Genomic DNA, 10,870 nt, shown 5'->3' on the forward strand with positions numbered 1-10,870 from the left:
TCGCCGTGGAAGACAGAAGGTTGGAGAGCCACCCCACCCGTGGATACCGTAGTACCCAAGTTACCTATCCCAGGGAAGCCGGTGTATAGGTGTGAAGTGGTGTCGGAAACCGCAGTCCAAGCCAACGGAGGACTTCTGGAAAGTGCTGCTGTCAATTGGAATCCAAATGTGGATTCTTGTCGGACTACCTGAAAGTAGAGGGGACAGAGTCTGGGTCACTTGAGTGACCAGGCGCTCTGTAGACGAATGCCCACCGAAGTTGGATGCTTCAGGATAGTTGACCGTGACCTGGACTCTGCAGCTGCAGAGACCAGGTGACATTGAGGACAGCCAGGAGCTGGATGCGAGCTGTCCCGCAATGGATGTTGAGTGCTGAGGGGTCGGTGTCCGGCGGTAGCACCGAAACAAGCCTTGGCAAAAGCAACCCACGCAGAAGGTCAATGAAGTGTACGGTTCAGACTAGCAAGGTCCAGGAGACTCACCACAAGCAGGGTAGTCAGGAAAAGCAAAGTTGACCCTCAATTGGGCCCACAGGCCAGAGGCACCGGAGTCGCGAGAGGAGCTGGAGCAGCTTTACAAAACAGGCCACGGACCACTCTGTGTGAGGTGGTTGAAGATATTTGTGGAAAAAGGTGCTAGAGGTTGGGGCTACTCAGAGCCCAATGCACTTGCTGCAGAATTACCAACAAGCACATGTACTTGCAAAAGTATGCAGTGCACCAGGGTTTGGGTATTGCAGCCCCCACTAGGGATTCTGACCTCAAACTTGGTGAGAGGGCAGCTCGGGCCTTGAGGGATGTAGAAACCAGTCTACTGTGTTGCTGAGCCTTTCTGAGTCCGAAGGAGCTCCGAGTCAGCAGACGGGTCAGCAGTGTTTCGGAGCCTGTTGATGCAGGGGAGTGACTCCTTCACTCCAAGGGAGAATATTTTCAGGTATCTTGAATGCTCCACAGGTCCTACACGGATCTTGTATGGTTCACAGACGATGCAGCAGACTGAGGGAGACGATGTCCGGCCCAAACGAAGTCCGAAGTGCAGTGCAGGTCCTACAGCCCGGTAAGCCCTTAAGTGCTCACGGGAGAGGGTTGAAAAGATTCATGGGAGGGTCTGGACAGGGGGGAGGTTACACTCATGTCCTTTGTCCAGTTTTGCGCCAGGGCGGAAGCCAATGGCTCCCAGGACTGGTTTGAGCTGGACTATGCATAGGGTCTCCAAATGTGCCCCTCATGCAAACTTGCAGTCGCTGGCAAGTGCACTCACCCAGCCCTAATGCACTAAATCCTGTCTGGGATGTGGTCACACCTCTCCGTGACAGGATGCCTATTCTGCCTTACCCTGCTCGCGCTTGGCTAAGCAGCAGGAGAGCAGAAATGTCTCTGGTTGGCAGCAACCATTTTGTGATGTCCGGAGCTAGAAGGCTGGTACCGTAAATACCAGGAGCCCCACGAAGGACACTTCTGAGGGGTGGGATCATACCTCTGTGGGGGTATAATTGCAACATGTTCGACACCAAACATGATAGGGTTTGTTTAGCTTTTTTTTTTTTTTTTTTTAAAGAGTTGGACATCACATGGTCTCGTAATGCCCCTCTATATATAGTATGTGGCTGTTTCACTGACAACCCTGGAGAATGGACTCCGTAGGCTGCGGGGTTGTCCTGCCCGTGCAGGGGCACCCTTCCACTTAAAACCAAGCACCCTGCCTTCAGGATTGTTGATGCCTTATATAGGGGTGACTTATAGGTTGTACATGCAGTGACCTTAAGATATAGTAAACCTATATCTTTAGTAAGTGGTGCATGCACCAACTTACACTGGCTGCAATCGCAGGCCTGTAGTTCTGTTTTGAATGGTCTCTTATGGGTGGTATAATACATGCTTCAGCCCATGGGAGACCTCTTGGGTAACTTTGTCCTGGGTACATAGGTACCATATACTAGGGACTGACCAGGGTACCCCAGTATTCAATCCAGGGTGTACCAAAGTACATAAAACATCAGTTTAAGAAGAAAGCAGATAGACTGGTGTCTTTATTAGCACGATCCCATTCAGACTAGTCAAACAGTGTTACATCAAACAAAAAGTAGGGGTACCATAAGAAGCGTATCCTACTTTCCTACAGCTGGGCAGCCAAAATAGCCCTATTTAAAGTCTGTAGTAGTTCCCACCCCCCCCTGTTAGAGTCGGGGATCTCTGGTTGGCGCAAGGTTGCCCTTGTGTCAAGCAGGAACCCTCTCCTCCACGTCAGGGCGCAGGATAACCCCTCGCGAATGACCCTTGCTCACCCTCTAGGTGCGTGGCGTGAGCAGCCAAGGCGATTCCTCAGGCGTTGTTGGTTAAGCACTTACAATCATACACACAGTAAATACATCAATCCCCCCAGAAACGGACACCAGACTTGGATATATATAAAAATACGCTTCTTTATGTAAAAATAGGTATATATATCTCAGCAGACTTATCACAAGACCAATAACGTTCTCGCTAGGCCACCAGGTTGTAAAGCAGGCAAATGTTCTTTGTTCGTAGCTTCAAATGGATACTTTGTAGTCTCTTGCAAATGTTACTTGTGGTTCCAGTACTCGCAGAGATCGGCTCCTGCGAACGGGGAAATAAGGCGTTGCGGGCCCCGAGCCCGATACTGGAACTTCTTTCGTGATGTGGAGAGTCGGCACAGGTCGGTGCGACTCTCAGCTTGGGAAGTGTTCTTGGGTCCTCAATCAGCAGGTGTGGGCACGTAGGCAGGCGCGGCCAGCGACCCTTTAGCACGGCGGTGCCGGAGGGTCTCCACAGCGGGGGCGGCGCGGCCTGAGATGTCCGGGGATAGCGAAGCGGGGTCGCAGGGCACGGTCAGTGCAGCTGGATGACCCGGCGTAGATCACAGTCGTCGGACGGCTTCCGGCGGAAGGGGTGATAGCGCGGTCAGCGCGCTCCAGTAGCAGGCGGTGACAGGGATGCAGGCGGCCTGGCCCGGGGACAGAGAGCGGCTCTGGACGGAGCGGGGCTCTCACGGGTTTGAGGCAAGCAAGCTTCTGAGTGTCACGGCCCTAGGAGGGGCGATGAGGGGCGCAATCTCTTTCCAGCGGGATGCACACACGGCTCGAATTGGAGGACGAGCAAAAGCACAGAGAACCCACTGGTCCTGGGGTTCAGTTCAGGGGGCAAGCTCAGATCAAGCCCTTGGAGAATGTTCAAGCACAAAGTAGCAAAGTCTTTTCAGTAGTCTCTTCCTCTCCTTTCTCAGCAAGGCAAGCAGCAGGCCAGCTCCTCCAGCGTCGTCTTCTCCTTCTAGTCGGGCAGAGGTTCTTTGTGGTAAACAGGATTCTGATTTCTTAGGAGCCAGGCTCCTACTTTTATACCATGATTCTTTTGTTCTTTAGCGCCAGGGGGCCTAGGCCTGGCTCAGTCCAGTTCTGGAGCACTTTGTTATGGTGACTCTGCTCTTTCCTTTCAGCAGCAGGGCAGAGACATCAGCCGCTCCGCAGGGGGCGGCGCCGGCTTTGTGGTGGCAGAGCACAGGTCTATTCAAGAGTCAAGGTGTACTCCTCCCACCCATCCTGGTGTCATCTCTCTACCCACCACCTGGCAGCCAACCTGTCCCTGGGGATTCCCCAACCCTGCTCCTTACTGTTGCTAGGCAGAACACCCACACACGCAGCAGAGGCGGACTGAGATGGTCAGGTCAGTAAATACTAACTTTCTAAAAGTAGTATTTACAAACCCAGGATATTAAAATAAACTTGGCTACAAGAAGTATTTTATTATTCTGAGTTCAGGCATACTAAACTTGGCACTCTACCATGCTCTCTGAGTCGACTGGGGTCACAGCGTTGGCGTGATCCCAGCAGCCCATTCTGGCCTATGGAGAGCAGGTAGCCTTCAATAGTGAAAAACGACAAGGGCTGTAATTCACTACTAAGACATGCCACACACATCAGGGCATGTCCTACCTTATGCCTACAATGCACCCTGCCCTTGGGCCTACCAGAGGGGTGGCTAATATGTAGGTAAGGGAAGGTTTAGGGACTGGCAAGTGGGGGCACTTGCGCAGTCAGCGCGACGGTCCCGGACCGCGCACAGGGTCTGCGGTGGCAGACCCTAGACACATTTTACAGGGCCGCTTTCTGTGGGTGGCGCAACCAGCGCTGCAAGCCCACCAGCAGCATTGGCATTCACAAGCCCTGGCACCCCCGGTGCACTTTACTGGGGACTGACAGCGAATCCAATAAACCAATCATGAACATCAATTACAGGTACACTTTACCTAGGGAGCACTTGCACTGCGGCACGGATTAGCCGTGGCGCAGTGCCCTGAGCGGACAACAGCAAAACAATCGAGGCACACCATCAAAAAGTGGAAGGGAAACTCACGCCAAGGTGCCAGGTCTAACACCCCCAAACATACATTGTCCTTGGTTTCCTATGCTAGTTGCAGTCGAGCTTCTGCAAGCTGATGGTTCCCCTTTTTTGCTAAGTATCCTCTGCAATTGTAGAGACTCCACAGAAGTTGCCACAGGCTGGAAGGATCCCCATTTGATTGAATGCAACGTGTCTCTGGCTCTTGATGTTGCTGCTTTTTCATTCTTGTTTCAAAGCGTTAACTTTTTAGTGCATTGTGTTTGTTCAAATGCACTTATACAGCCGCGCCTGCCAGATTCTTTCTCAGCTCATTTGCACAGACTGAAAATTATAGTGGTGTTTGCAGAAAAATTAAGATTTATGTTAGTTGTATAGAAACCATATGCATATTAGTTAACTCCAGAGTGTAACAATTTATTCTGAATTAAGAAATTTTCTTCATAAAATTCTCTTTTCCAGTTTTTCATCCTCTTTTTGATATCCTCAAAAAGCAAATAAGACTACCACTCGCAAAAAGTTATACAAAAAGCAGAACATACTTGAGCCCTTTTGTAGCGCACATCTTTTGACTTGCAGTGTTCACTTTATAATGCCTAGTAAGAAAAATTACTGTTCGTGTTAGCTGTTGTGCCATTACTCTTTTGGGGTCACTTTTTCAGATGGTTCATGTCAATACTTGTTCTTTTAGGTGTGTCAAAGGATATCACAGTGGGGCCACCCATTCTCATTTGATTGTGTTCTATAACACTTCTACCCGATTATACTTCCCTTCAACAGTGTTCGGACGGCTATATAATTGCTGCCAGCAAGAAATGGGAATTTGATCATAAACTCAGTTCTTTTTATCTTTTGTTTAGTAAATATTCCTGTGATGCCCTTATTTCCTCACTGCAGATCCAAAATCTATTCCTTTCTTGTTTGCTCATAAGATGAGAAGAATCAAATCATTTTGACTTTTGTGTTTTATTTTGTTTGTGCAGTTTTTGGCGTGGAGCCTGATTTAACACGAGAAGGTGGAAGTATTCCTGTCACTTTAACATTCCAGGAGGCAACGGGTAAAAATGTCATGCTGCTGCCTGTAGGTGCTTCGGACGACGGAGCTCATTCACAAAATGAAAAGCTAAATAGGTGAGTTGTTAATGTAACTACCAAAGATTAGTTGCTACCTGTGTGTGTGTGTGTGGGGGGGGGGGGGACACCGGTATGGTAGAGAAGCTGCATGCATGTGCTGAAGGTCCTGTGTTTTGAATTGCCTGCACAATGCTGCCTTGGAGGAAATGACAAGTAACGGTTCACTAGTTTTCCTGTCTAGTTCCTCCTCGTATGATAGTGAGCTCAGACAAGAACCATCTCAAGGCAGTATAATATGTTTTTTACTTTGAAATATTGACTTGGGCTGTAGGAAAGTATACATCAACCGCATTTTCCTGTTCACCTCCTGGGGGGGTAACTTCAAGGTTTTTTTGGGGTGTTACACCTCCTAAATAAATATTCTTAGCTATATAGTTTGGTCTGGGGACCTAAAATCTGGTCTGCTGTGCTTGTATTGGATTTTCTTGTTGTCCTGGTTTTTGCTTGTTTGTTTTGGAAAAGGAAGGAACTCGTATAGTGAATGGTTTGCCTAAAAAGTAGCAAATCTGTTTCCATAGGGATACTCCTTGAATGGATACAAATATTGGCATTTGTTGGCTTGGAAAGCTGCACTAGTATAGGGTTCCAGGCATGCTAGTGCCAATCGGACACTCAAAAGTTGATGGGACAAATGCTTGCATATAGTCAAATCACTGCCAATCGCTCAGGTGGCACTCTGAACCATAATTTTTCTTTGTCCATTGTTCCACGCTAGACAGTCTGAATTAAGATTTGTCGGAAAGAGAAAAGGCAGACCGGGTAGAGGAGGAGTTTGTCTCCCGCCCTGCCTTTACTTTGCCTGCCAGATTTAGAGATGTCCCCCGGCCCCACAAACCTGTTTATACATTGGTAGGGACCGTCCTCATGGTGGGTCCTGTCAATGTAGGAAAAGTTTGTCAAACATAATGGCCAGCTGTCCAACATTTCCCTTTTTTAAAATTTGTTTTTATTTTATTCCCAAAGCAGGAGTTTTTCGGAAAAATGAAGAAATCTAATGACCTCCACAACAAGTGTTGGTCATTTTTCTTTGTCCCTCACCGCCAGGATATGTGTGGAAGGGATGGATAGTAAAACAAAAAAAGCCATTCAACTTTCCACTGTAAATAGGGCAGATGGTTTTATGACTTGCCTCCGATGGTCCCTTCTCTTCTGGGTCATTGGAAAATTGCACTGACAAGTAAATTTTTACTTGGTCAGTATAAAACTTAGTCTGACCAACACAAAATTGGCTGGGCAGACCTTGAGTTTGGCCAACAGGACACTCTGTTGCCTTTGCCATAGAGTGCATGTCTACTGAACTCTAAATGAGCTTCATTGGCCAACCTAATGCAAATCAATACTGACCCTGCTCCTCATGGGAACAGTAAATCCCGAACCATGGTCATCTGACTCAGTCACCCTACAGCCCATCCTTATTTATTTTTTTTCGCTGGGAAATTTGAGCTCCACACACTTTAATCTCTCTGACTAAGCTTTGCCCCTTTTCACCACCGTTGGAAGCATGTTGTTCCACTTAGTAAGGATGATGCGATTTATATTAAATGGCTTTCACCTAAGATGGTGTCTTTTAAAATCGGATCTGCCAAGTAGCTGCTTGTCATGCGCAACCTTAGTCCGGCCTGAATTTCTAGCCAGATCATGGCTATTATAGGACGTGTAAATCCACATTTAACATTGTAAGCATCAAAAGAAAAATACCAGCATGCAACGTGCTGCTGATTACAAATGCAAGAGTGGCTGAAGGTGTCACGCACAACAGAAGGACATTTTGCAGCTTTCAAAATTGTTTTAAAGTTTTGATTGCGATTTCAAACTGAAAGTGAAGGAGAGCTTTGGGACACACCATAGAGCAAATCCAGTTTGGGATGCAGCAACATACTATGCATTAACAAGACAGACTACTGACACCTGTATGCATATGCAAGTGGTCCATCCTCTCTCAGGTCACATAGGTTGGCTCACGTGTAATAACCCCAATACCAGAACAGCAGGTTTCTGGCTTGGTTGTCCAATTGAAAAACAAACTCTCCCTAACGTCATGATTAAATGCGAAAGCTAAGAGATGGCACCAATGTCTATTCTTGCTAGGAGTCGCACGTCCCTTTCTGCACTCCCTCAGAAAATGCATTGATTCGCACAATACTAACATCCCGCATTGATAACGCTTGTGGAATAAAGAATGACATCCCAAACAGATCAATGTGTAAGCTCAATAAGCCTAATTTTTGGGCTGGTCTCGTATGGCCTGAGATTCAAAGCAGATGTGCTTTATTACCTACCAATTACAGATCTGCCAAAATGCAAGACTTTGCCTACTTCACAAATATCTATACAATGCTTGACTTGACTGCATCCTTTAAAGCTTCTCTAGCCTTTCAACATTCCAGATGGCTAAGGCCTCCCTTCAAGCGACAAATAACTTGATGGCCGATCTCTTAATGCACATGACTATAATCCCTGGAGTGGCACTTTTTGGGCTTGCAGGAGTTTCTAAAGGTTAGGAGTGAACCAAACACACTGCCTAAAATTTGTGTTATGGCCTGGAAAGCTTGGGCCTGGCTAAAGGGTTTGTAGCAGACCCTTGAGTCTCCCATCAAGTCTGGTAGAAGTAGAAATTAACAGCAAATTAATCTACTCCCCACAAACAGCTTGCCAGTAGGGTACTGAAGACCTGCTCTCAGCACCTGATAAACATAACACCCGCACTGGGATCTTTTGCCACTAACTACTTCAGCCTAAATATTCCACAACAAGATTTTTATTATCATGAAGGTCCACTAAGGAATCGAGATGCAAATAATTTTCGAGAAATTCAAAAAATGGTTACATTCCCCTTTCAATCATTTGAAGAATGTTATCAAGCGAAGCTGTAGCCCAATCTGAGAAGGTACATGTGGTGTTTGTGTGGAATCATCCAGTACGCATCCTCTTAGTTCTGATCTTGCTTTGCCAATGTCACCATTTGTCCTACTTGGTTCTCTTCTCCAGGAGGAATGCATTGAAGGAAATCCTACTTAATAATAATTAGACCAATAAATGTCTTGTTACTGGCAGCACCTGGAACCTTGTATAGGTTCTCAATTGGCACCAGTGTATGAAGTAGTTTCAGTCTCTTCTGTCCTGACATTTTGGTAATGTTGGTTGCCTTGTGATTATTTTATTTTTGTCAGCAAGTTCATACATTTGTTTCTCATGAATGGAATAGGTTATGGATAAGACATGAATGGTCTAAAGCCCTCTCACCAACCCAGATGAGGGCACAATCGCCATATTTTTCTAGGACAGCAGTATAAACAACACATCATCCACAGGGACCCAAACTTTATGGCCACTGTCCCTACCATTAAATATTAGAAGATTATGTCCTCTACAAGGTGTTTACCTTTTAGAGGTCAAATAAGTAGAAGATTAGAGGCCTGTCCACAACTGCGAGCGGACTAGGATTCACCATTATTAATTTTGATGGGCGCTTGAGGTAGGCCAGTCCATTTACCCCCTCATTAGGTTTGTTCTTCGCTCTTTCTAAGATTTGATCCGATTTATGCTTTCCTTTGTCAAAGGAGGTGCAAGCTGTCCCAACAACCTTGGTAGCAGATAAGCAGTATTTATGAAAATTATAGTCCCCTTATGAGCTTAAGGCAGTGGTATTAAACCCTTGGCAGAGCTCATAATAGTCAGAAGGGTGATTGCTGCTCAGCTTGGGCCTCTTATATCCCACATGCCTTGCAGCCTACAAAACATACTCGTAGGATGTATTTTAAAACCCCTGCCATGTTAATTCGGAGTAAATATGAAGAGTGCATTATTGCACTCCATCCTGAATGGAGGTGCTGTTCCAGGCCAGTGGAGTGTTGCCCTTTAGCCCAGCAATCCTCAAAAATATATGTTCTTATTAAATCCACAGATTAAACTGGTGAACCTGTAATATAGATTCACTATGGTTCCATGGAAAACAATAAATGCTTTACAGAAAACTCAGACTCCCTTACTCATGATGTGCTGCAAAGAATTTAAAGGTGTCCACCAATGTCATAATTTTTCATTGTCTGAGTTAACAGTGCTGCAATCTGTAATTTATCCAGTATCCAAAGCCTTTGAATCTATTATAACTTGACTTGGGGGATAAGTATTCTTTATTTTCACTTGCCTATTTAGTGCTGTCAAATGCTTACTCGCACTTAACTCTGTGTTGGGAATATAAAGTCACCAGTGAATCTAAAAACTGTTGTATTCTGTTTATTTTGCAGGTACAACTACATTCAGGGTGTGAAACTTTTGGGAGCGTACCTGTATGAAGTATCTCAGCTCACGGATTGATGTTGCTTCGCTTCAGTCATCCCTTTGTCATCATCAACACTTTAGCTGCTCTAATTTACACATTCATTGAATGTAAGAGCATTTTTAGCACACAATTCATGACATTTTTATAGGTTCAGTGAATGATTTCATACAAATTAAAACTTGGTTGTGCAGCTCAACATGGTGTCTCACTAATTGTGTTACAGTTGCATATAGAAATTGAGCAAAACATTGCAAGGGGTGTATGTACAAGATGACTGAATGATGAGGAATATGTGGCAACTCCGAGTCTTGTTCATCCATGCCAGGGTAACTAGAGAGCTACTGTGTTAGCTTCCATTGCCCAAATCTTCTCTTAAATTAACTCATTGGCAGCAAGTTGCAATTTTGTGAAGGCATAGAAGCCTCTAACTAGTGTTCCTACTGGAAGCCAAGTCAAATGATGTGTGGAATCTGACATTGCTATAAATACCCAGGCTAAACAGGGAGTAGGGTGCAGGGAATCTTTATATATAAAGGATGCTGATTTTATTGTGCCTCTAAAAATGGAGTTGTCGAAGGAAGACCACTGTTCAAGACTACTGGCATGATGGCAGCAATGTTGCAGTCTTGGGAAAAGGCTATCTCTTCTTGCATCTGTGAAACCCACAGATTTGATGCCTATATCCTTATCTGGGCACAACCTCCCTGCCTGATCAAGACCATCTTCAGAAGCACAAGCGAATAAGTGTCGGATCTAGAATTTGGCGTCCCCAGACACTTTGGGCTCCCTTCTCGTACGGAAGTGTACTGATCATAGTGAGAATTCCCCCCCCGCCGTAGTTGTATCTCCCTCCCCATCTACCAAGCAACGGATTTCTAAAACCTTTTTTTTCCCAACTGTTGGTGCAACGTTTTCAGCGAAGGCTGTGAACTTTACCAAGCAGGTGACAAGATGGGGCTGATGGTGTCAGCCCTGCAAATCCCCTTGTTTTTCAGAAACCAACTGCCAAAGCAGGTATTTATTGCAGAAAACAAAAACTAATGGCCTTGGCCTTTACATATTTGGGGTTTTTAATTGACTTTCCTAGTTTTTTGGTTTC

At 45.8% G+C, this 10,870-nt stretch overlaps 1 protein-coding gene across 1 annotated transcript in view; it reads left to right on the forward strand.

The window, feature by feature from the left end:
- LOC146822761 (cytosolic non-specific dipeptidase-like) overlaps positions 1-9,967 on the forward strand; it is a 70,373-nt gene extending 60,406 nt beyond the window's left edge. Inside the window, exons 10-11 of the mRNA XM_085606943.1 lie at positions 5,339-5,486; positions 9,737-9,967. Of these exons, the coding sequence (XP_085463069.1) occupies positions 5,339-5,486; positions 9,737-9,806 (218 nt within the window). The 3' untranslated portion in view covers positions 9,807-9,967. The remainder of the gene's footprint in view (positions 1-5,338; positions 5,487-9,736) is intronic.
- Positions 9,968-10,870: the final 903 nt, after the last annotated feature.

The sequence above is a fragment of the Triturus cristatus genome, chromosome 5_2 (assembly GCF_964204655.1).
Source record: "Triturus cristatus chromosome 5_2, aTriCri1.1, whole genome shotgun sequence".
Taxonomy (NCBI): Eukaryota; Metazoa; Chordata; class Amphibia; order Caudata; family Salamandridae; genus Triturus; species Triturus cristatus.